Source organism: Sylvia atricapilla, chromosome 15 (assembly GCF_009819655.1).
Source record: "Sylvia atricapilla isolate bSylAtr1 chromosome 15, bSylAtr1.pri, whole genome shotgun sequence".
NCBI classification, from domain to species: domain Eukaryota; kingdom Metazoa; phylum Chordata; class Aves; order Passeriformes; family Sylviidae; genus Sylvia; species Sylvia atricapilla.
Window position 1 is genome coordinate 6,766,263 of NC_089154.1, and position 26,009 is coordinate 6,792,271.

General features: G+C 53.3%; 1 protein-coding gene across 1 annotated transcript in view; it reads right to left on the reverse strand.

The window, feature by feature from the left end:
- Positions 1 to 4,057: 4,057 nt before the first annotated feature.
- HS3ST6 (heparan sulfate-glucosamine 3-sulfotransferase 6) overlaps positions 4,058 to 26,009 on the reverse strand; it is a 30,763-nt gene continuing 8,811 nt past the window's right edge. The window contains exon 2 of the mRNA XM_066329591.1: positions 4,058 to 4,710. Within this exon, the coding sequence (XP_066185688.1) occupies positions 4,092 to 4,710 (619 nt within the window). The 3' untranslated portion in view covers positions 4,058 to 4,091. The remainder of the gene's footprint in view (positions 4,711 to 26,009) is intronic.

Consider the following 26,009-nt stretch of genomic DNA (forward strand, 5'->3'; position numbering starts at 1 on the left):
AACTGGGAAAAATAGGACAGAATCAGCCCTTACAGCTCCATTCTCTCCTCCGCTACCAGCTGTGCCATCACCATGAGCCAGCCCCAAAGGCTCCAGCCATCCCCCCTCGTCCTGCCCATTCCCTGTGTGCCTATTCCCTGGGGAAGGAGCAGTGGTGGCAGTGCCCCATCCCATGTACACCATCCACCCCATGCCCAAGAGGAGTTCACAGTTAGAGCCTGGGGCTAACCTGCTGCCACGAGAACCCTCCCAGAAAATCACCGATTTATTCTTTTGCCTGATATAAAGTAATTAAGTGAGGCAATGCCTTGCTGTTTCAAATGGGAGCATCAATTTGGCATTTGCACATGATGGCTGCACTCAACCACATTGCCGCAGCCCCCAAAAACAGCAGGAAGGATGCCCAACTCCCCTGGTAGCAGCCCCCACTCACCAGGCAGTGCCAGCTCCTTCTCCCTGAGCTGGGACAACCCTGCAGAGCTGGGGGAAATCCTGGAGGGAGATTCTAGTGCCTCCTCCCATCTTTTATAGCCTCACCTGGGGAATGTGGTGTGGGACAGGTGTGAGCACACACATGGCAGCAGGGAATGGGGATGGGGATGGATGGGCATTGCCAGGGAAGAGCATGACTTTCCCTGTAATGGGATGAACATTCAAGATAAAATATGGGACTGAAAATCAGCCCTGCTGCTCTCCTCATCTCCAGACCCACGCTAAAGCAGGGAAGTTTTAACTTCTTGCTTTTGGAGCTTTTCATTTTTTTTCTCTTTCTTCCCTATTTTTGTTCTTTCCCTTCTGTCCTCCTAAATCTGGTATAACAGAAAAAGGAGTAAATAAAAAAATTTTGAAAAGCTCTTCCAGCTCTGCTCTTCCTGGCTTATGGAGTGGAATGGAGAGGGAGGCCCAGAGCACAGGAACCACAAAACTTTGGATAGCTGGATTTTCAAAACAAAATCGGGTCTAGAAATGGAAACTTTGGTTAACTGAGACGGGGATGAAAACTTCGTTTCATACTTGGCTGCAAAGCTGGACCTTCATCATCCTCTTGCTCTGGCACTTCCCCAATTAACTTGGTGCTCCAGAGACATTTTTCCAGCTCCACGAGCACAGGGTTATTTTGCCATCCTCCCCTGAGCAATCAGCTGCCCAAACTCCCTCTGTCCCAGAAAACACCAGCACAGCTCAGCATCCTCTCGTTATAACTTTATTCCCAGAGGTTTTGAGCAGGAAGATCCAGCAGTGACACCTGTCCCTGAGCCTCTGTCGGGGTTTCACAGCAATTCCTCCCAGAGAAGCTGTGGCTGCCCCTGGATCCCTGGAAGTGTTCCAGGCCAGGCTGGACGGGGCTTGGAGCAGCCTGGGACAGTGGGAGGTGTCCCTGCCCATGGCAGGGGTGGCACTGGATGGGCTTTGAGGTCACCATTCCAGGATTCCATGACCCTGGAGAATGAAATGTTCCACTGGAGAAATGCTCAGTGAGCACACGGAATTCCAAGGAATCTCTGCCCAAGCTGAACCCTCCACAGCATCCCGAGCGGCACAGGGCTGCTGTCACCACCCCGCACAGAAACACTTTCTTTGGAAGCACATCGCTCCACTGGAGCTCCTGAAAGCACCACAAACTCCGCCGAGGTGGACTTAAGCCTGTGCTTGGCTCAGAGCGAGGAGCCGGGAGATTTCATCCCCTTCCTACCAAAGCTGCTTTTATTGTCTTGATCTAATGAAGTGCAGACTTCACCTGGACAGAGCCATAAGTGGCTCCTCTCGGAGGCAATGAATACAAATACTTGACCTCGTGAGCTGCGGGGCAGCAATTAGTTTAAGCAGGGGGTTTGTGTAACACTTCAAAAGTCTTAATCCGTGCGGTCAGCCCTGGCACGGTATTTGCCAGAACCCATTGAGTGGTCTTAATGAGTCTGCAAAGCGAGCTTTCAATACATTTTGGGTCGCTTCAGATGCTTTAAATGGCATAGTCTATATGGTATTGTGCGGCTTTAGAAAGGGCCGGGCTTTAAAAAAGTATGGTTCCCTTTCACAGGGCAGACAGAAACCATCTTTAGAGCCGGGACCCTTAACGTTTTGCATATCAATATGGCTGGGGCTGAATGCAGTCACTCAGCTGAGAAATAGGATCACTATCAGCGTTTCCAGGCTTTCACAGGCACTTGGGAAACTTTAAAGCCCTTCGTGGAGAATAATTTGGTCGAATGTCGTGGCTGGAAACAAAACCTAAACAAGCAGAGCGCAGTCCATCATGAGGAGCTGCCAGCGAGGCTGACAAGGGGCTCCAGCCGCTCCGACATCCCATCCCCGGTGGGGCGGTGGCCGGGGGGTCACAGACCTGGGGGGACACAGCCGGGGCACCCCGAACCGGGCACGGGGTGCTGAACCCACCCCAAATCTGTTGGTTGATGGCCAGGGGTCACAGGCCTGGGGGGACGCAGCCAGGATGTTGGAATTCTAAAAACCTAGATTTTGAGATTTTAGTGTATAGTGATGTGTGTGAGCCAAGAGGAAAGGTTTTCAGTATTGTCTAAGTCCTTTTTCTTCACCTTCTTCTTTATGAGTTTAAGTACTTTTCTGTAATTAAGTAAAAAACCCAGAGGACCCCGCACTGGGCACGGGATGCTGAGCCCATCCCCACAAAAGCTGCACCACTCGGAGGACTTTGGCATTATAACCACTCCAGGTTTCATCTCCTCTCACTCTTCCTTGGCAATTTCCTGCTTTATGCCGGTCACCAAGCCCCGGGGCTGTCATCTCGATGTCCTCTCTTCGCACAGAAACTGGCAGCTCTTTGCATTTCCCTCCAACGTCATCTTAAGCCTGTCCCTGTCACCTGTCCCTGAATGAACAGGAACATGGCCAACCTCACCTGCAGCCTGCAGCAGAGGACAGGAAACAAGCCTCAGCTCCAGGGACACAAGGGAAGTGCCAGGACACGGGAGCAGGGAGAGCTGTGCAGGATAAAACACCAGGTGTGGATAAGAAACCACCCCGGAGCTGGGAGGAGAAGGGATGAGGCTCGTTGTACAGCCCAGAAGTGGTACCTACCAGGACAGGAGGCACCTCAGCAGCACGGGCAGCTCTGGGATGAAGGTTTGGGATGCTGCATGATGCAAGAAACCACAGCCAAAGCACATTTGCAAATAATGCAGGCCCTGAGGGGCCCTCCAAAACTCATAATTAGCTCATTAAAGAGACAAATACAAGTCACTAATAAGATTTTAGAGGTTAATTAAATGTTTTCCCTGTCTTTAATTAAGGGAAAAGTAGTTAGTAGAGATTAAAGTAATTTCTGCAGCCTCCTGTGATGACCCTCGATGGTTGGAGATTTGAAAAACTATTGAGATTATTGAAGTAAAAAGGCAGAGTTGGGGTAAATTGTGGAGAAGCTGGAATTTTCCTCCTAAGGGTTAGAAAGGCCCTGCTCTACTCAAGGAACATGGGAAGGCGATCCCAAACTCCTTCTCCCTAAGCCAGGACCTGGCATTTATTTCAGAACCTCTGCTGTTTATTGTTCTGTTCAGCTGGGAAATTCCTACGGACTCTTTTCCATGTACAAAACACCTCCAGGGTTGGGATTTGCTGCCCAGCTGTGCCCTGGCCACCAGCGACTGTGTCACCCCCAGAGCTTGGTTCAGCAAAACCCCACTGGCTGCCTGCCCCAGAGGTTTCCAAAGGTTTTATTCTGGGTGGTGGATCCATGATCCTAACACTCCCACCCAGAACGTTCCCATTTAATGGAGATCAGCAAGGTTTATATGGAAGAATATTTAATCTGCTCAGGGAGGGGACAGGGCTCATTTGTGGTTTTATTTCTTAAATATTTCTCTCTACTCCAGTAAAGTCCATTTCTTGCCAGAAAAAGGTCCAATATAAATTAGAACAAAGGGAGGAGGGTGCTGGTGGGGTGACCACAGGCATCCTTGGATCATGAGGACCATGAGCATCTCTGGACAACAGTGACCACGAGCAGCCTTGGACCACGATGACCACGAGCATCCCTGGATCATAATGACCATGAGCATCCCTGGACCGCAGTCCTGGCAGCCCAGGTGCCAGCCCGGCAGCGTGCCCTGGGGATGGGCTCAGTCCCACCCAAAATCCTGCCCTGTCATCTGATAAAACTTCATGTTGAAGGGTCTGTAGAACTCCCGCAGGCGCTGCACCACCTGCCCGTCGATTGTGGGGTGCGGCCGCCCCTTGGATTTCCCCAGGCAGCGGGGTTTGCTCCCCCCCTCGGGCTTCTTCAGGCAGGGAAAGCCCTTGGTCTCGTTAAAATAGAAATGTTTGTCCGTCACCACCCTCTGGAGGCCCAGGAAGTCCTGGACACGGCCCATCTCCCCGGCAGGGTCGCTGACCAGCCTCTCCCCGCTGACAAAGAGGAATTTGGAGAGGGGGAAGTACTGCAGCCAGTTCTCCAGGTGCTTGGCGTAGATCCCGATCCTCACCGCGCTCCAGCTCGTGTCGATCAGTCCCGTGCTGAGGTTTTTGAAGGCCAGGGCCTGGAAGCTGGGGATGGAGGGGTTTTTGGAGAGGGTCTGGGTGTAGTCCGAGATGGCTCTGGTGACGGGGTTCCGCACCACCACGATCAGCTTCGTGTCCCGGGACATGTTGTGGATGCGCCGCGGGGCCTCCTTGGTGACAAAGTAGCTGGGGGTCTTCTCCATGGTGATCTGTCCCTCCAGGGTCCGTGGCATCAGGCTCCTGAGGAGAGAGGGACATGGTCAAGGCTCAGCTGCTCCCACCTGATGTCACAACGGGTGAGAAGCCCCCAGACCCCGCCAGAAATGCTCAGGGGCTTCCCCAACCACAGCCACATCTCCCCTTTCCCTCCTGCCCCGCCCTGTCACACCCTCCTGGTCACCTCCTCATCCTCAAAACCCTTCCTGGAGCCCCCGTGCTCCAGCCTCTCTGCTCATCTCAACATTCTCTTTGCCCCTTTTGGGTTGAAATCCCCAAATCCTCGGAGTCTGTCCCCGGGAAGGAGCTCCCTGTCACTTCGCTGCACCAGCAGCATCCACAGGGCACCTGCGGGCTGCTGTTCCCCTTTGGAATCCCTTCCCAGCCCTGGAAACCCCTCCTGCCCTCCTTGTCGCCCCGGTTTCAGTGGGTGATGGGCATCTCAACTCAAATATTTTGGGACAGGGCTTGTTTTCATCCCTGCCTCGTGTCCTGAGGGTCTCAACTCGCCCCGTGGGACTGCAGAGGAAAATCCCATGCCCAAGCACCAGCTGGGAATGGAGGTGCCCACCAAAGCTCCCTCCTCCTCTGCCTCCAGACTGGGAGCAGTTAAAGCCAGAAAAAGACTGTTTCCTTTTCAAAAGAAAGGCAGAAAAAAAAAAACCCCGAGGGCCCAGCCATTGTGCCGGCTAAAATTCACTGCTCTGATTGTTCCCTCGTGCACTTTAATGAGGCATTAATTGCCGCAGAAATTACCCAGCCGTGTCACCCCGTGTGACAGAGCGGGTCCTCCCTGCCACCAGCACAGGCACCTGCCCTGCACATCCCGGAATGTTTGGGAAGGGACGTCAGGGATCAGCCAGTGCCACCAGGGACATCTTCCACCACGCCAGGGTGCTCCAAGCCCAAATGTCCAACCTGGCCTGGGACATTTCCAGCCGCGGATTCTCTGGGAGTTCCATCCCACTGCTCTCGGGGCTGTGCCTGGCAGGGTCCCCACGGCGGCCGGGGACAGGGACAGGGACAGCGACAGGGGGGAGCCACAGCTCTGCCCAGCAGCAGCTGCTCCTTATGTAATGAGAAAAGCTTGAGGTTTTCTGCGATTTTTTCCCCTGGACTCAGGAAAGAACACTTTATTAAAAGCATTTGTGAGCGATGCTGGGCCCCCACAGCTCCCTCCCCCAAACGAGAGGCAGAAGCCGTTTGTGGCTTTTCCCCCCGCACTGCCACTTTTATTTTAATTTTTGCACAATTCCAGCGTTTTTAGAGCCCCCTCCTGTCCCTGGTGCCCTCACCTGGCAGCACAGCCCCTCTGTTTGGCACCACTGCGATGCCCTTCAAGGATCCATGAATCCCAGGGCAGCCACGGGTGCTTTTTCCATCCTTCCTTTCCAGCACTTTTTCTCCCACACCCCAAATAACTGCACTTACCAGACTGACACCTTCCTAAACAGAGTTCAGACCCATCCCTGTCCCCTCTCTGAGCTGGTCCAGAGCCAAGGAAAAGCCAAGGGATGGGGATTCACTGGGAGCACAGCACAGCTCCACCCTCCTGCTGGGCCTTCCCGGCCAGCCCAAGCGTCCTTGACTTTCATTCCGTCCAGGAAATGCCGCAGGGTTTTCCAGGCTGCTTCTCCTCCTGGCAGCTTCCTGAGGCATCCCTGCGATGTTTCCCTGGATGCCTCCGGGATTTCTGAACGGCTCCTTCCTCTTCCTCATCCTCACCCCACCCCAACCCTCTCAGCAAACCTGGGGGCCTGACCCTCAGTGGGTAATAAATTGTTTATTACCAACAGCAAAGCCTGGGGATGGGGAATCCTGCAGAGCCCCCGTTAAACCACAACCTGCCCAGGGATGGGGCAGGCACAGCCCCTCTGGAAAACCTCTCTTATCCCTCCCTTCCCACTGCAGAGGGACGTCGGGGGCAGGCAGAGCCATCCAGGGCAACCACACCACGCACAGCTTAATTACAATATAATTAGCAGGAGTTTTAATCAAAGCCCAGGTTGGGCAGGGCCTCCCGTGGCTGTGATGGGGTGCAGGAAGCTTCAGGCCCTGGAGTGCCCCATCCCAGAGACATCCCGGGATCCCATTCCAAGCCCTAATTGTGCAACAGCTCCTCTTCCTCTGCAGCCTAAGCATTTCCAGCTCCTCACACGATAATTAAACATTTCACGTTTTCATTAGCGCCTTAACACTTCCCCTAAATTACCCCGGTTAATTATTGATAACACCCGGCTCCCTCCGGATCTGGCTTCGACTGGCAAAGAGCAGAGCCAGGCTTTGTTATGCTCCACTTTAACCCAAACATTAGGAACTTTAATTAATTTTACAGTTAATTCTTATTGACCTTCAGAGAGCACCGTGGGAATGCCAAGCAGTGCCTGCAGGTACAGGACACGGCATCGGGGAGCCTTGGAAGGAATCGGGATTCCCAGCGGAGGGATAAAACCCTTTTACCTCTCTATTAAACTGATAATTTTTTGGTTTTAATTAATAAAACAACTGGCACTCGAGAGGCATCAGAGCAGGGGTTTCCTATGTGGAGACATTCAACACATGAAAATGCTTCCTCGGTTAAGGTAACACACAGTAAATTACAGCCGATAAAATGATGATAAAAATGCAGAAAGCTGCATTAAATAGTGATTAACAGCCACAGCAGGCAAGGAATCAAAGAAGACTTCAAAAACTGGGCCAACAAAACTTTCCAGAGTTAATTAGTTCATGATTCCTGATGATTTTTGGAGCAGAACTCCTCCCAGCACCGAGCAGAGAGACCAAGGGATGCACCCTCAGGAGATAAATAAGTCTCCAGCCCAAAGCATCCCTGAGTTATCACCCAGGGCAGCAGGAAGAGAATTAACTCTATCCCAGCCCAAAGCAGGACAGCAGACACAACACTGTGTTGGGTGCCATGGGGTCAGGAGGATGGGTGCTGTGGGGTCAGGAGGATGGGCGCTATGGGGTCAGGGGGATGGGTGCCGTGGAGTCAGGAGGATGGTCCTACAGGTTCTTACGTTATCACCGAAATGAGAATAAAAGGGGGAGGAAAACCCTTGCCCATCACTATTTTTAAAAAAGCTGGGCCCTGACAAAAAAGCCCGGACAGAAGGAGTGGGAGGCAGAGATTCCTGCCAGAGTGGGGACACGGTCGGGAGCTCTGCAGGGCAAAGAAAGTCACTCTTTAAGGGCACCGAGATGGGCCTGGGGACACTGGGGACAAAACCAGCACACTGACAGCTCTGCCATCCCCAGGCCGGGCAGGGGACACCCCGCGGCTCCAGGGGACACCTCCCACCGTGGGCAGGGTGACAGACAGCCGGGACAGCGCCCGGGGAACGGGACAGAACCGGTTTTGTGTAAATGTAAAAGAGTTTGGAACCGGGAGAGGGGCCCGGGGCTCGGGACAGATTTATCCTCTGGTGGCAGTGGCAGACACCCGGTACCACCCGGATCTGCATATGAATCGTCCCCCGAGCTTATCGCAGCCCGGACAAGGCGGCCTTTGTGGCCCCACGGCGGCTCTCGGGTTGTCAAACTGGAAACAAACAGTTCTGGAAGGTCGGAGATTTTTTCCAGCCTTTTCCTTGCAGGCAGCTCAAATAGCGGCACCGAGAAAGGCGAGAGGAGGCAGGGAGGGGATGTGGGGAGCGACAGATCCAGCCCCGTGTCCCTGGTTCCCACTGCTGGGGGACGTGGCACAGCCCTGCCCCAAAAAAAGAGATGGGCAGCCGTGCTCAGCCCCATCCCGGCCCCTCCATCAGCTCCTTCCCGCAGGAATCCGCGAAATCCGTGGGATCAGGGCAGGGCAAGGACGGCTGAGCTGGGAGGGGTGAACTGGGAGGGATGAATGGGGAAGGATAAACTGGGAAGTCTGAATTGGAAGAACGAACCGGGAGGGATGAACTGGGAAGGATCCCAGTTCCAGGCTGAACTGGAAGAGATGAACTGGGAGGGATGAGCTGAGAAGGATGAACGGGAAGAGATGAGCTGAGAGGGATGAACTCCCCAGGCTGCCCGGGACTAAATTAGCCCACGTTCCTTTTTACCCTAATTACCGAGCTGTTCCCCCTTGCCTTCCCCAGCAGGTCCTGCCGGTGCCCCCCAGCCCGCGGAGCCCCCCCAGCGCTCCCCAGCCCCGAGCTGCCTCCATTATTTTTGATTCTTTCACCAATTCAAAAATGTGCAAATGAGGCCGCGGCTCCCCAATCAGGCCTGGCCGGGAGCTAATTGGCTTTAAGCAGGGAGACCTGAATATGCTAATGAGGGCAGTAACAAGGCTGTGATGCGCCTGGAAGGGGAGCCAAGCCCTGGGCTCCACCACGGGCTGGCTGAGACACGTCAATTAACAAGCAGGCAGATAATTTATTAATGCCCCTTTGCACCCCTCTGCCCTTTGCTCCTAATTACAGTTTGATACATGAAACAGCGAGGGGCATCCCCAGGGGCTCCTCCTGCCCCCCAGAAGCTCCAAATTCCCCCCTCGCCCCACGGCTGGGGGGTCTCCAGCCCACACAAAGGACCCTGGAGCTCTCCCACCGCCCCACCGCGGCAGCCGGGGTCCCTGGGCTGGGATTCGGGTGGTTAAAGAGCCGAGGAGGAGGAGGAAAATACGCTGGATGGTGCCAGGGCTGGTCCCTGGAGGGTCCCCCAACCCTTCCCGAGGGGCTGCAGAGCCGGGGGGTCTGTGGGGGGCTCTGGGACCCGCCGAGGTTTGGGTTGAACATCCAGATCTGAGCTGTGGAGTGAAGGCAAGGCGAGAAGCCGGAGCCAACATTTGCATTTCTAATGGAGCGGCCGCTTTCGGCAGTCACCCGACACCCAGTTATTAACCCCCCCAAAACCGGGGCTGGCAGACGCCGGGGCTGCTTTTCCCATCCAGAAACTCTCCCCGAGCCCACGGTATCCCAGGTTTTCCTGGCACGAAGGTGTGGAACAGGCCCAGTCTTCCCACAGCCACTTCAGTTCCCACAACACAGAATTTCCATCGCATTTCTGTGCCCATCCTGCCCTGGCCAGAGGCTGCAATTACGGGCAGTTCCAGACCCTGGAGGATTACAGAGAGCAGGAATCAGCCTCAGTCAGGGCACAGTTCCTTCCCTGCACTGGAGAAGAGGCTCTTGGGTCTCTTAAAGAGGTTTGGGATGATTCCTCCTCAGCCTTCTCCACTGTGGAGCAGCTACAATGTATGGGGGCACCCCAAAAATGTCACCTGAACTCCCCAGAGACACTGCCAGGAGCTCCTCACAGCCAAAAATGTCACCTGAGCTCCTCAGAGACACTGCCAGGAGCTCCTCACAGCCAAAAATGTCACCTGAGCTCCCCAGAGACATTGCCAGGAGCCCCTCACAGCCAAAAATGTCACCTGAACTCCCCAGAGACACTGCCAGGAGCCCCTCACAGCCAGCACCGCTGGGCCTGTCCCTGATGGGGTCAAGAAGAGCTTCCAGGGACTCCTCCTGCAGCACCCAGGGGCTCCTTCTCCCTGATAGAGCCCAAACTCCATGATGGAGTTTGAATATTTGTGAGTGAAAACACAGCTGAAGCCGCTGCTTGGGTGAAAACAGGTGGGAAACAGAACAGCTCCATGAATCCCCAAAAACTCTTCAGAAAACGGGAGCTGGCACATGCCCAACTATGATGGGGCACTGAATCCCCAAAACCCCCTCAGAACATGGGGGCTGGCTCGTGCCCAGCCTGGTGTGACCCTGGGGCTGGTGCCCAGGGAGGACAGGGCTGCCAGGGGCACTCCCAGCTCTCCACCCTGTGGGATGGATCCCCTCAGCGTTGGCAGCAATCAGGAATCTTCTGTCCCCAGTGTCCTTTTGATTCCCAGCCAGGGGACAGCCTGTGGCAGGTGTCCTGCCTGTGACCCGGGTCAATCGAGGGCTCTGATCTCCAAATGACCCTTCCCAGCAGTGCCCGTGTGTCCCGAGCTCAAACAGCTTGCAGATGAAGGAGCAACAGACTGGAGATGATTTATTCAGGAATTAAAGGTTCAGTACCCCTTTTAAAGGCTGCGCCTCGGCACTGTCAGCCTTCATTGCACACAATTAAAGGGCTTGGCTGCCCCAGCCCCCGCTGCTGCCTTCCAGGGGAAGGAAATCAAACAAAACCCACCCCACCCCCGGCCCCGGGGGGGCTCTGCTGAAGGATTCGGGAACTCGGGGCAGGAGCAGCCCTGAGCTCCAGCCTGGGAAGCTGCTCCAGCTCCAGTCTCCGCTCGGGATGGGGGATGGAGCACTTGGTTTGGTTCCCGTTCGCAGGAGGGGATGCTCGGGGTTGGAGCCCTCGTGGCTGCCGGTGCAAAGGCTGTTCCTGCAGCTGGAGCTGCACCGGAGAGGATTTATCCCTCCTGGTTATCATTCCTCCTGGTCATCCCTCCTCATTTTCCCTTCTCCTGGTTATCCCTCCTCCTCTTTATTTCTTCTCTTGGTTATTCCTCCTCCTCTTTATTTCTTCTCTTGGTTATTCCTCCTCCTCTTTATCCCCCTCCTGCTTATCCCTCCTCCTGGGTTATCCCTTCTCCTCTCCATCCCTCCTCTTCTTTATTCCTCCTCCTGGTTATCCCTTCCCTTCTTTATTCCTCCTCCTGGTTATCCTTTCCCTTCTTTATTCCTCCTCCTGGTTATCCCTTCCATTCTTTATTCCTCCTCCTGGTTATCCTTTCCCTTCTTTATTCCTCCTCCTGGTTATCCTTTCCCTTCTTTATTCCTCCTCCTGGTTATCCTTTCCCTTCTTTATTCCTCCTCCTGGTTATCCCTTCCCTTCTTTATTCCTCCTCCTGGTTATCCTTTCCCTTCTTTATTCCTCCTCCTGGTTATCCTTTCCCTTCTTTATTCCTCCTCCTGGTTATCCTTTCCCTTCTTTATTCCTCCTCCTGGTTATCCTTTCCCTTCTTTATTCCTCCTCCTGGTTATCCTTTCCCTTCTTTATTCCTCCTCCTGGTTATCCTTTCTCCCTTTCATCCCTCCCTCTCTTTATCCCTCCTCCTGTATTATCCCTCTGGAGCAAACTCAGCCGCTGCAGCAGCTCAGCATCTTCCGTGCACTGAAGGCGCCGCAAACTCCACTGGAATTCCCAGGCAGGCTCCAGTTCTCCTCTCCCACCCGGGAGATGGGGATAAACCCCGGCACGGTCGGGATGAATCCTTCCCTTCCCAGCCCTGAGAGCTGCGGTGGCTGCGGGGAGCAGCTCCCGCGGGCTCGAGCAGCAGGAATTCAATGAAAAGCTTCCTTCCCTCTTAGGAAAGAAAGGGAAGAAATCCTCTGGCAGCAGCAGCGCCGGGATAATCCCTTTCCAAGGCAGTAAATTTCCCTGCAGCTCCCCCGGCAAGTAATCCGGCGGATTATTGCACCTTTCAGCACAGGCAGCCTTTAAAGAGCCTCTCCCCTCGCCGTGGGTCTGGTGCTTTATGACCTGACCTGCTGTCTGAGCAGGGGGAAACACAAATTACCCTCCTCTGAACCCGCAGCACAGACACCGGTGACAGATTTTATCCCCCTGGTAACGGGAATCCTTGGGAGCACCAATAAATAAGGGAAAAATTGCTCTTGGAGCTGCTGAGGAGGGAAGGGAACCTCACCAACCTTGACTGTCCCAAGGTTTCTTTAAAAAAAATCCCCAGACCACTCTGTCTAAAGCCCTTTTCTTCAATACAAATAAAATAATTACACTCATTAGTTCTCACTAAATTATCCCCTCACAGCAACAGGCTGGTCCTGCCTGACTTCCCACCTTGATGGAGTAGAGCACAGGAAAGGCATAAAGAGGCCACAAAAATCCTTGAGGTTTTCAGGTTTACAACCACACAGAGAGCAGAAATAGGAATCCTTCCACTTCCCGACGCTTGGCTGAGCACAAGGAGAAGGAAGGGACCCTTTGCACTATCCCAGGTTCCTCCAAGCTGGCCTTGGACACTTCCAGGGATCCAAGGGCAGCCACAGCTTCTCCAGGAATCTGTGCCAGGGCTTCCCCAGCCCACCTTCGCAGGGGAGGATTTATGGGGAAGGATTTATTCCCAATAAATAAATTTATTCCCAATATCCCATCCCTGTCGCAGTGAAGCCATTCCCCCTTGTCCTGTCACCCTCATCCCCTCGCTGCCACCTCCCAGGGGACAGTGCCTGGGGACACTCCCAGCCCACGGGCAGCGCTCCCTTGAGCGCTCTCAAGCTCTCAGCGCTAATTAACCCGGCCTAATTAAGCGGGGGCACGGGGCAGGTGGCAACACCCGCATCCCCCCGTGCGGCTGCGATCCTTCCTTGTCCCAATCCCGGGGGGTTTATTCCGGAGATTTAATTCTGGAATAAATCTGGGGGATTTATTCTGATTCTGGAGGGGAACGCTCAGAATTCCACCCCGCGCATCCCGGCGCAGCCCCGCCGCAGGTGCGGGAGCAGCGGGAGGGAGGGAGGAAGGAAGGAAGGAAAGAAAAAAGGATGGAAAGAAGAAGGAATCCACACATGTCAGGCAGAGCCAGCCCCTCCTGCCGCCCGCCAATTGACAGCTGCTCTGATTTGATCAGCAGCTGCTGACGAGGCATCAGACAAGTCCCCGGAGCCATGAATAATTTCAGGGTATTTGTGTTTATTTGATCTCAGGATGGGGCAGCCCCGGACCCTGGCGGAGCAGCGGGGAAGGGGCAGCCGGGCTCTCCAGATGGTCCCTCCAAGGCCACCGTGGGCAGGGCTGGCTGTCCCCTGGCTGTCCCCTGGCTGTCCCCTGGTCCTGCTCCTCACCCTCCTCCTGCACAGCCAGCGGGAGGAGGAAGGGACTCCCCAAAAACTTTCGGGGAATGGAAATGATCCTCCCAGCCTCACTATTCCTAACATGACCCATTCCAACATTTTCGAGTCGGTTATGCAGCTTCTCCTCTTCCAAAAAGACAAAAAGGAGCGCTTGGGGCATTCTGGGCTCGGGCGCCACGTGCCAGGGCCACCAGGTCCCTCTGGCATCACCAAAGGTTCGGATGTTGGGAAGGAATTAATCAGGATTGGATCTGACCAGAAGAAATCAAAGATGTGAGAGCTGATCTACCTCATGGAAGCTTCTGCAAAAACCATTTCCCAGTCTGGCTCTGCCCTGCTGAACAAGCACCAAGTCCTGCTTGAAACTGAAATAAATACATAGATATTGTTGGCTTTTCACAAATATTAAGATAAATGCTGTATGTATAATGTTAAAACGGTTTTGCTGCATAAATATAGTTTTTATCTTTGCTGTTAGCAAAAATGAAGCATAGTAGTAATAGTTGATGTAGTTAATATAATATTATATATAATACAATCGTTAATAGTTAATATAATATGTTTAAACTGTCTGCTTAACTGGAATAACATCCAGTGAACATATAATGAAGACCCTACTACTGACAGACCAACTATGAACACCTGCCACCGATGGAAATTAGAGACCAAAGCTCAAATTAGAAGTGATAATGAAGATTAATTAAAACCACATCTAAAAAACTCTCTGCATGCTCTAAAAAAGCAAACTCGAAGAGAAGCCATGTTTAACAGTTCCTAGAATATGAAAATAAGTTTATAGAAAAGTTGAAATATGCATAAAGGTCTCTAAGTATACAACAAGCTGATATAATAGAAAAAGTATTTAAGGAGTATCTCTAAAGATATTAGGTGTGCTTTTGGCTAAATGTTAAGCCCTTAGCAATTAACTCTTGGCTTCATTTTTGTCTCCTGTTGTTTTTAATTAAACTTCTTAAATTTTACCAAAAAAGTCAACCTCGTTTTTTTCCACAAAATCCTGAGTGAAACTTCAGCTTCAAACACCAACCACGAGCTGTTCTGAGGCGCTTCCAGGAGTGTCTCATTTCCAGCTCAGCAAACACCCATCAGTGCTGGCTGCGGGCTGCAGCCAGGGCTGCCACTGGGGATCCATCAGCACCAGCTCCAGGCTCAGCTTTGAGCTCTCCTGGCCAAATCCACAAAGGAATTTGGGAACACCGAGATCAGCAGTGACTCTGCTCCTCAATCCCCCCGTGAAGGGGATCCCCCTCACCTCCCACCCCAAAACTGAGCCAGTGCCTCGCTCTGCCCTGGTGCCCCTCCCTCCATTCCAGCCCTGTTTGGGGACACCCTGTGACCCTAAAACCAAATCCCTGTTTGGGGCCATACCATGACCCCAACATCAAACCCCTCTTTGGGGACACGCTGTGACTCCAAAACCAAATCCCTCTTTGGGGACACCCAGCAACAGGGGCTGAGCAGGAGGTGCCCTGTGGGGACAGGAGAGGGGACAGAGCCAGCAGTGCCCGGCTCTGTGTGCCCATCAGAGCTCCAGGAACATCCCAAAGGGATTCCAGAGCTGTGGGATCTGGCCCAAGGGAGGGAAATCTCCATCTCGGGGCAATTACCCGAGTTCAGACAAACCCCTGAGGGCTCCTGGGCCGGTTCCAGGGCTGGCAGATCAGTGGCATCATCTGCAGCCCTGCTCTTGGCTGGGCACAGGGACCCTCGGGGATCTGTGGGGTCCAGGGGAGGCAGCAGATGTCTCACAGAGCCCGTGGGGCACTCAGGTGTGGGACAGGAGAGGGGTGGGGACAGCGATGTCACAGCTGCAGGAGGGGCTGAAATGTGCTGAGGCAGCAGTGGCAGAGCCCCGGTGCCCAGAGAAGGAGGATCCAGGAATTCCCATTTCCCAGGGTGGCTGTAATGCCTTTGACAGTTCAGGCAGGTGATGGAGGAGCTGCTGCAGCCTGGCCCTGGCAGGAACCTGGTGGCCTGGAAGTGACAGCAGCTCTGCAGAGCCCCAGGTTCATCCATCCAAAGGTGACAGTGGCCCTGAGTGTCCCTGAGCCCTGGAGAGAGGACAAAGGCATGGAGCCAGGACTGCCCAGCCCTCAGTGCCACCTTCCCAGGCTGAACAGGGCAAGGAGCCACAGCTGCATCTCAAAGGAGAGAAGTTTTGGGTCCCCAAAAGCTCCCAGGTGAGAATAAATAATCCCATATCCCCTTCCCCAGCATCCCTCAACCAAACCCCTGCACCCTACAGCTCAGAGCCTCCTTTGGGGGCTCCCAGGGAAAATGTCACCCTGAACCCCCTGTCCTGGGGCTCACAGAGAAAATGTCACCCTAAACCCCTGTCCTGGGGCTCTCAGAGTAAATGTCACCCTAAACCCCTGTCCTGGGGCTCTCAGGGAAAATGTCACCCTAAACTCCCACCACCATCCCCACACTCAGCTGCTGTGTCCCCCCAGAGCAGGTTCTGCCCTCCACAGGCACATCTCACACGTGTCCCAGCTGAGGATGGCTCCAGGCTGCAGGAGCTCCTGTGTCCCCCCTCCTCGCAAACCCCAAAACTGGGGTTTTTTGGTGTTTGTCTTGGGCCTGATGCTGTCACGCTGCTCTGGTTGGGATGGAAAAGAAAATGCCTCCAGCTTTCCACAGAAACAGCAAAGATTCCCCATCTGTGTCAAATTTGTAATCCAGCCTGAGGGAAGATGGGAAACAAATTTAGCTCTTTTTATTTTTTTTTTCCTCTTTACTATCAGAAAAAGCCTGAAAAAAGCCCCATTTCCTGGCGAGGAGCTTCGCCCACAGCATGGCAGGGATGGGAGGCACCATTCCCAAACTTCTCTGTGCCATCCCATCCAGCAGCAGGAGCCAGGAGAAGGGAATTGAGAGAAAAGCCCCAGCATGGAAAAAATGGTTCTGGGTTCTGGTCTCCACCAACCTGCTCAGCCACCCCCAGGTGTGTGCAGGCATTGGGTTATCCCCTTTTCTGACCCAGAGATGGGGAAACTGAGAGGTGTTTTAATAATTTTTATTCCATTTTCAGTCTCGTGTGAAGGGTGAGACAATACAGGTGTTATAATTCACGCCATCACAGTCAGAAGCCAAACCATTTCCTAATTTCATTATAAGCGTTTCTTGGCCTATCAGCTTTTGCTGACACAATGCTGTAAATGCCTTAAAGCCAATCATCTAAAAATACCCCTCGTGGGTCCTGCTGCAGTGCACCTTTCAGAGTTCTGTTTTCATATCTGTATGTTCCATATATTCACCTTTCAGAGTTCTGTTTTCATATCTATATGTTCCATATATTCACCTTTCACAGTTCTATTTTCATATCTGTATGTTCCATATATTCACCTTTCAGAGTTCTGTTTCTCTAAACTATCTGGTCTGTTTGCAAGGCCATCATTTAAAACTTGTTTCCAGTTCCATTTCTCTCTCTCAGCAATGTCTGTGCTATTCCATGGCATTTCTAAGTCAGCGTTTCTTATCTCAAAGTTTGTCCACAGATGCACAAGACTGTGTGAGGCTTTTGTCAGGCTTTGAGAATTCTCTACAAATCCATTTCCCACGTGCTGGATTTCCCTCCTCACACGGGACCCCACAACTGCTGCTCCCACAGATGAGGGAGAACCCCACAAATCCTGCACCACGAGGTTTGGGAATGCTGCTGGGAGCCTCCTGCCCCTCACACCGAGCTCAGCTGGTCCCCAGGGGAAGGAAATCCCACACCAAGGAGGGAGCCAGGGGTGGATTATGCACTTTGCTGCAAAAGAAAAAAAAGGAAAGTTCTTCCTCTAGCCATGGAAAAAGGGGCTGTGGGGATTTTGGAAAGCTCAGGAATGTCCCAGGAGAGGCTGGATGGGGCTTGGAGCACTCTGGGATGGTGGAAGGTGTCCCTGCCCATGGCAGAGGGTGGCACTGGGTAGGTTTTAAGGTCCTTCCAACCCAATTCTAAACCACTCTGGAATTCCAGGATGTTTCTGCAGCTTCCTGAGCCATGGGCAGCTCTGGGTGAACCCCAGGGGATGGAGATGGGGGTTCCATCCATCATGTCAGTGCTCCCTCCGCCCCTCCCTCCAGCAGGAACAACTGGGAATTCTCTAACAAAACACTTTTTCCTTCACTGGAAAAGCTGCAGTTTGTGGCAACTGCAGCTGTTTGTGGGAAAGAACCGGAGTTTGCTTATTTTTAGCCTGGTTTCCTAAGGAAGTGTGGCTTGAGCAATCACACTCTCTGTCTGTCTGTCTGTCCAGCTGTCTGCCTGTTGGATCCCACCAGCCCATTCCAGACAGATCTGATGAGGGATGAGGATCAAAAGCAGGAGTTTTTGCACATTTCCATGGAAAGCCGCAGCTGAGTGGTGGCCAGGACCTCGAGCATTGCCAGCCCAGCCCAGAGCCAGCAGCACCACCCACACCAGTCCAGGCCAGTCCACACCAGTCTCACCAGTTTGGCCTTTCAGACTCCCCCCAGGGCTGGCAGTGGATGAGCTTTGAGGTCCCTTCCACCCCAAACCTTTCCACGATTCCCCAGAATCCCAGAGCCAACCCCACGGCAGGCAGGAGCAAAGCCACGACCCCACACTGCTGTGGGATTGCCCTGGAATCCCAGTGCCCAAACAGGACCCTGGCGTGCTCCCTGTCCCTGGGATATGAGGGGGATGGATCTTCCCAAGCCCAGGGCTCTGACAGGATCACAATTTCCCCTTTTTCCCCTCCTTTTTGAATGGAAGGGAGGGGAAATCCGGGGCTGTTTGGAGCTCTGGGAGAGGCAGGGGGCCAGGAGGCGTTTCTGCCACGGCGCCACCGGGACAGGCAGCAGGACACTGGGGGCTTGTTTGCCGCTGGAGCCCCGCAGGGTGGGATGTTTGGGGCAGCCAGGAACATTTCCCAAACCCTCCCTCGGCTGGTGACACCCCCCAACCCATGGGACATCTGCCAGTGTCTCCTTCTGTGGGTTTCTTATCTCCTTTTCCTCGTGTCAGAGCCAGCATTAATGGAGTTTTCATGTTCGGACTCAGATATTTATTAATTCTTATCTATAGCACCGTCTCATGAGTTGTGAGTTCTAGTTAACAAGGTAGGAAATGGAGGTGCCTCTAACTCTTTCCGAGTTTGTTTTTTTTTAAGTGCTAATTACCCAATAACAAGGTGACACCTATGTTATTAACACTTTTGACCCAATAATGACCACCCAAGGTCCCCAGTGTGGACCCTTTCACCCAATTAGAAAAAAACCCACCCAAAACCATGACGAAGGTGAAGAAGGACTCAGACAATGCCCTAAAATCCTCCATATTGCCCTATAATAATAATATTTAGTAATTACTAATTATTAATATACATTACTATATTCTAAACCCTTGAGTTCTGAGTTTTGCACCCTGTGATATCCCACACTTCTATCCAAACCCCACACCCACAATCCCAGGGCTGTCACTCAATTTTGGGAGCCTTTTCCACGGCCTCAGGTCAAATGCAGTGTTTGCTCGGGGGTCAGTGCCTGTGAGCACAGAAAGGCTGGAATTCTCAGTGCCCAGGGTTCCAACACCCATCCTCATCCCTGGGGATGGGGACACAGCCCCTGCTGGGACTGTCCCCTGGTTCTCCCACTTTTGGGCTCTGCTCCCCCCATTCCAGGGCTGGGAATGAGAGGCTGGAAGTTGGGAACTGCACTCGGGTGTTGTATGGCTCCAAATCTCTCCCTAAAAATGATCCAGGGAAAGCCTCAGGAGCAGAGGGGCTGGTGCAGGGCATTAACTGGAATCATGGAATTGCTGAGGCTGGAAAAGCCCTCCCAGATCAATCCAACCTTTCCCCAGCATTACCAAGGCCACTGCCCCACGTCCCCAAGTGCCACATCTACAGTGCTTTAACTCCCTGCAGGGATGGGGGACCCAGCCCTGCCCTGGGCAGCACTTCCAGGAAGGAATTTTTTCCTAAAATCCCACCTAAACCTCCCCTGGCACAGCTTGAACCTTGTCACTGACACAGTGGCACTTTGTGCTCCAGCATGGAGGGAAGGAATGGAACCCCACAGCCTTGGGGACATCCCTGTGTCCTTTAGGATGGAATTGTCCCCTCGGATGGATGGATTCATGGATGGGTGGATGGGTGGATGAACAGCAGGACAGCCCAGGAATTGCTGAAGATTTCTGTTTGAGGGAAAAGCGAGCCCAGGGATGGTGTGTGCTGGGATTTTGGGCTTCTCCCAGGGGTGTTTTCCAGCAGCCAGGGTTTTCTGCAGGGATCCTGGGGATCCTAGGGACAGGGACACCACAGCAGGCCTGGGACACACACACTGTGACCTGGGCACCGGGATAATCCTCCTCTGGATCCCCCATGGAATGCCAAGGATGCCACACAGGCAGCCAGGAGGAATTCTGCTCCAGGATTAAACTTAAATACAGGGGAATAAAAGTACTTCTGAAAAGTGACCTTGCAGCAAATTGGTTTTTCCCCACACAGCAGCAGCTTTGGAGCAAAGCAACACAACCCCAACCCTTCTTTAGGCATTCCCAAATAGGTTGTTTTGTTGGGTTGTTTTTTGGTTTTTTTTCCTCTCAGTTATTGTGAAAATTTAGATCAGAAAACATGTTGGTTAAAAAAAATATTCAATTCCCCACAGCCTGCAGAGCCTCATCAAAAATCCATTTGAAGTATTACTCTAAATCCCTCATGGCAATGGGATATTTTAAGGTCAGTTAAACTTATTATTCACTCAAGATTTGCTTTCAGGTCCGTGCATATTTCAAACAGATTTTCCCTCATCTCTAACCCAACTGTGTTACAAAAAGCCCTTTCCTCCTCCCCCCTGCCTTTTTTTTTTTTCCTGAAAAGAAAAAAAAAAAAGTTGTCAAAAGAAAAGATCCTAATCAGAAACAGCTTCTGAAGACTAAAGAGCTGCTACAGTTTGTACTTGTTACCCAAAAACACTGACGCTATCTGCAGATCCCTAAATCCCCTGACTCCCAAAACGCTGAATGGAGCCCTGCTTGGAAAAGAGGAATTAACTCGAATTTGTTTTTCTTATTTGCAATTCATTTCCTTACAACAAGGTTTCCACACAGGTTTAATTTATTTTTTTTCTCCCTCTCCTCGTACAAGGAAAGAAAGCGACTTTCAAGGCTGCAGCCTGGGTTAGTTTTGGATTATTTGGGATTTCCAGCTTGATGGAACTGCAGTTTCTGCTTCTACCATGCCTTTCCCCTCACGGGTACTTATGGTTGGAGGGGTTTTTTTACATAAAGATCACCTAAAAATTACAATTTTTAAGTTTTCCCTAAACCACAAATCTCCCTTTTGAACCTGGAGAAGGGAAAGCTCCAAGGAGAGCTCAGAGCCTAGAGGAGCTGGAGATGGACCTGGACAAGGGATGGAGGGACAGGACACAGGGAATGGCTTCAAACTGGGAAAGGGGAGATTTGGGTGGGATATTGGGAAGGAATTTCTGGTTGGGAGGGTGGGGAGGGACAGGGATGGATTTCCCAGAGAAATTTTGGCTGCCTCATCCCTGGAAGTGTCCAAGGCCAGGGCTTGGAGCACCCTGGGATAGTGGAAGGTGTTGGGATTGGAACTGGATGATCTTTAAGGCCCCTTCCAACCAAACCAGTCTGGAATTCCCTGATTTCAGCCTCCCCCAGGACCCATCTGAGCTCCTGTAACACCCACGGGGTGAGACCTCTCCCAAATCCTCCCCTTCCCTGGGACGGAGCGGATTTGGGAGAATCATCCCAACAAACCACCCGCTGCTCCCTGCGAGAACAATTCCCCAAATCCCTGGAGGTCACGAGCAGCATTAAGAGCTCTGCCCAAAGCCACCACGGGAGGCGAATTGAGCCGAGGGGAGGAGAGATTGCAAGTGCCCTAATCTTGCTGGGGAGAGCAAAGACTTTGGAAATTACTCCCCACTCTCAGTGCCTGCAGCCATCTGGCCGGCATTTCTCCACTCCCTGCATCAGGCATATGCTGCTTTTATCCCCGCTCCTGCCAGCTCTTCCCTGTTCCCTGCAGACATGTGCACCCTCCAGCCCTGCTCATTCCCAGCCCGGCTCCCAGCGAGCCAACCTGGCCCTCAGAGCTGCTCCCACCCACAGATTTCTCCCAAAAAAATCCCTGTTTGCCCCAAACAAGGCGGGGTGAGATGTAATTCCAAGAGCAGCATCGCTGCACCGGAGCCAAGAGGATCCTGGAGAATCCTGCCAGGAAGGGCTGGGAGGGGAGAGCTCCTGCAGCAGGAGCAGAGACTCCAAAATGAGCTTTTCCCTCAGATCCCACACTGCTCCCCAGCCTGGAACCACACAGGCTCTGCTGGGCACCGGCACACGGGATAACACATGGGATAATATGGGATAAAACATGGGATAACACATGGGATAAAACATGGGATAACTCATGGGATAATATGGGATAACACATGGGATATCATGGGATAACATATGGGATTACATGGGATAACATATGGGATTACATGGGATAACACATGGAATAACGCACGGGATAATATGGGATAAAACATGGGATAAGATGGGAAAAAACATAGGATAACACATGGGATAATATGGGATAAAACACGGGATAACATGGGATAATGCACAGGGTAACACCCAGGATAGCACATGGGATAGGACATCCAGGCTGTCCCAGTCAAGGTGTGGGACCTCAAAGCACCTTCTCCCATGAGCCCACTCCTCCCACCCTTCTCTTCCAGCCAGGATTTCTTCCCTTGAACACGCAGAACATGCAAAGGGGGCCCAGAAACCAGAACTGCAAAGACCGGGAGGGAACAGGAGAAATGGGAATGTTGCTCCAGCAACATTCGCTCCCCCTGGACTTCTGCAGACCTCCAGGGGCCAGAGGAGGAGAACCAAGAGTCTGGGAGGGCAGGCAGAGCTGTCCCTCCGTGCTGGGCGTGGGGGAACACCCACAAGCCTTGAAGATCTTCCAGAGCTGCTCTTTGGGATCAGGCTGAGCTTCTCCCGAGCGGCAAGATTCCAGCCCTGGCTGTGTCCGTCCCCACTGGAGATGGTTTCCTTTCCCTCAGCTCCCCAGCAAAGCCCATCTTCACCTCCACCTCCACTTGGAGCCTCTCCCACCCCGCAGCGGGGCGAGGAGGGAATTCCATTTCATTACACACGGTCCAGGGCCTGCAGCATCAGGCCAAGCACTGCCAGATGTGCAGGGCTCTCCCTCAGAGCCATCCCCAGGCTTCAAGGCCTCCTTGGATATTTAATCTCTCGCTATCTGGGGTGTGAGGGGTCAGGGATGGGGGGTTTCCATGCAGATGCTACAAATCTTCCCCTGCTTTTCCCATCACCTTTTAACGGCGCCGTAAATCACCAGGCACTTCTCAGGTGACCCCGTAATTGCCCGTTTGTGTCTCTGAGCTCAGCCCTGTTCTTCCTCCTCTCTGCAGCGCAGGAGACCTGCTGCGAACAAACTCTGCAGGGCCCTTCCTTCCTCCGGCAAAGTCATCTCCTGGCATCTGTGCCTCAGCTGCGGCGTGGCAGCGCCAGGAGAGGGCGAGGAGCTGATACGGGAGAGGAGAAAAGGCTTGGGCAGGGTCTGTTCCTCATGTGAGCCTCGCTGCTCACAGCCTTTGATTGCTGCACAAATAAAAGATGGAAACTCACTGGAGGCGAAGGAATTCATTAAGGGGAGAAGAAAGGAGCATCAGCCTGTTGGAGGCCTGGCATCAATTCCGAGCCGAGTTTTGAAGTGGCAACAGTTTTCCTTGTGCTTTTAAAGTTGTTCCTCTCTGTCCTGCTCGAGGAGCTGACAGCACACGGAGGGCTTCGTTCTGATCGGGGTGAGGTGACCCAGCTGGCACAGGACAAACCTGCCTGGCTCTGGGGACACCCCTGGCCACTGTCCCAGCACCTTCCACTGCTGCTGCTCCCCCCTGCTCTCATCTGATCCACTGAGATCCCCAAACCACAGGGAGACAGAATTCTTCACTGGGCTGCCAGCATGGTGTGGGGGCTTTTATGGCCTGGGAGATGGTTTGGGGGCTTTTATGGCCTGGGAGATGGTTTGGGGATTTTTATGGCTTTGGGAGATGATTTGGGAGATGGTTTTGTGGTTTTTGTGGCCTGGGAGATGTTTACATCTCCAAAGGGTTTTTTAATCTCTGCTGCTGAGGTTTTGCTGCAGGTGAGAGCAGGAGCCACCTCCAGCCCACTTCCAGTCCAAACTGGGACTGTGCTCAGACACAGCTGGGAATGTTCACATGGGCCGTGGTTCTCCTGGTTCCTGGGACAGTTTTCTTGTCCTCAGGACATGCTGCCTTCAACAAGAACTGGAACTCTCCCTGTGCCAAGGCTCCATGACTCAAAACTCATCGAATCTCTGGGGATTCCTCATAAAATCAGAGGAGTTCCCACCCAGATCATGCTTTAATTTCTGTCCAGCTGCATGCCGAGAGTGAGATCTGTCCCTGAGAGCTTCCCAGCTGACCTCAGGGGGGCTCACAGCCAGATTTCTCTCTAAAGGTTTCTGCTCACCCCTGCTCCGTGTCCATCAACTGGGCTCCAGCCTCAGCCAGCAGTGTTGGGGTCAGAGCTGGGCACGTCACACACACACAGCTGAGCGTGGAAACCATCAGCCCTGGGTGTCATGAAACCAGAAACCCCCCAACAAGCAGGTGTGTGTTGACACTTCCAGCCACTTGTTTGGTTGTGAGGCTGACGTGAGGCTCACACAGCTGGACACAGCTGGAGTTAGGTGCTCACTAAACCCGCGGCCCTTTATTCAAAGGCATTTCACCCAGAAAAAAAAAAAAAAAAAAAAAAAAAAAAAAAAAAAAAAAAAAGTTTAGGAAAGGTCTTGAGCCGCCAGAGTGATCAATGCTGAAAGGAATCTCCCTTTTACAGTCCCTGATGGGTAATTCAAGTTTTATGAGCCTTTAACGTGACCGAGGCCTGGGTGTGATCCCTGCTCAGCCCCGTGGATGCAGGACGCCCTCACAGGCTCCCTGATCCTCCTCAAGGCAGAGGAAAAATATGAATTTTTAATCTTCACACCAAGATCAGAACTGAACAAGGCTGTCCCTCATTATCTGCCTTGTAACGAGAGGGGGATCAAAGGGGGGTGAGTGACACCGGCCCCACACGTCCCCTCTGATGGCACAGAGGGTAATTACCCAGCACGTCACACTCAGGCTAACGAGGGTGACCCACCGTGGGTCCCCCCTGGGCTCTGAGCCCACCTCTGCTCCCCTCTGGGCTGCACTCATCACCAGGGATGAGTTAATGGGTCTGTCCCAATTTGGGATCTTCTCTGAGCTCCGAGCTCAGCACAGTCAATGTCCCCAAATGCCACCAGACCCCAGGGGCTGGGGTGATCAGCCCTGGTGGTTCCCTAAGCCAGCCCAGGGGTTTGTGGGGGCTGGGAGGAAGTGAGAGATGTGGTACAAACACCCAGAGAGAGACACAAACACAGCCCTGGGGGACACCAGTGACCTGCAGCCACCTGCCAGGGGTGACACCAGCACGGAGCTGTGACAGAACCAGGACCCACCCTGCTTCCATCCATCCAAAACCAGCTCTGAGCTCCTCATCCTCCCTGCAAACCTCCTGCTTCCCACCAGCTCCAAACAAACCACAGGCAGCCAGGATCCCCGAAAAAAACCCCAGAAAGCTGGGGCAGGGTGTTCAACCTGAGCACAGCAGGGTAAATCCCAACCCCACACAGCCCTTCCATGGATGGGGAACAGGATCAGCTCCAAACAGACACAGAGGATCCCAAAAAAACCCCGGAAAGCTGGAACAGGATGGTTCAACCTGAGCACAGCAGGGTAAATCCCAACCCTGCACAATCTCTCCATGGATGGGGATGCTCCCAGCCCCTCGTGCCCCACCCGGACGCTGCTCCAGGGACCAGGATCAGCCCTTGGGGACGCCTGTGTCCCTTGTCCCGCTGGCAGCAGCCCAGCCCAGCCCGGCGGCTCCTTTGTGCGGGAGCGGCTCCGGCGGATGCAGGTTTGTCACGCTCGGGGCTCTGTCACCGCGGGGGGACGTCCCGCCCGGCCCTCCCCCTCCCCAAAACCCGCCTTTTCATGGCACACAAACGACGCCTTCCCTTCAACAAAAAACCCAAATTCTCGGCTGAAAGTACTTGGCAGCCGCCCTTCGAAATTTTTTCTCAGGCTTGTGTGGTTTCGGGGGGATGACTTTGGGAAGCGCCGGAGGAAGCGGCCGATGGCTCTGGGGGGAAGAATAAAAAACCCCTCTTGTCTCTCTGGCTGCGGGTCCCGCCGGGCTGGAGCTGCTGGGCAGCTCCGATGGGGCTGGGAAAAGCAGCCCTGGAGAGGCTCCGGGAGCGCGGGGACATCAGTGTCCCCTTCCCGGCTGCAGGTATTGATGGTGGCGGCGATGAGCGATCGAGGTGACAGCGCCTGATCAATGGCACTGATCGAGCCCCCGCCGCGCTGCCGGTAATTGGAGGATTTCTTTGGTTTCTACTTGATGGACGTTTCCTCCCCCGGCAGGGTGGCCAGGGACGGGGGGATTTGTCACTTGGAATTGCCGGGGCACAGGCGGGGTGGGGACTGCGGGGAAGAAAA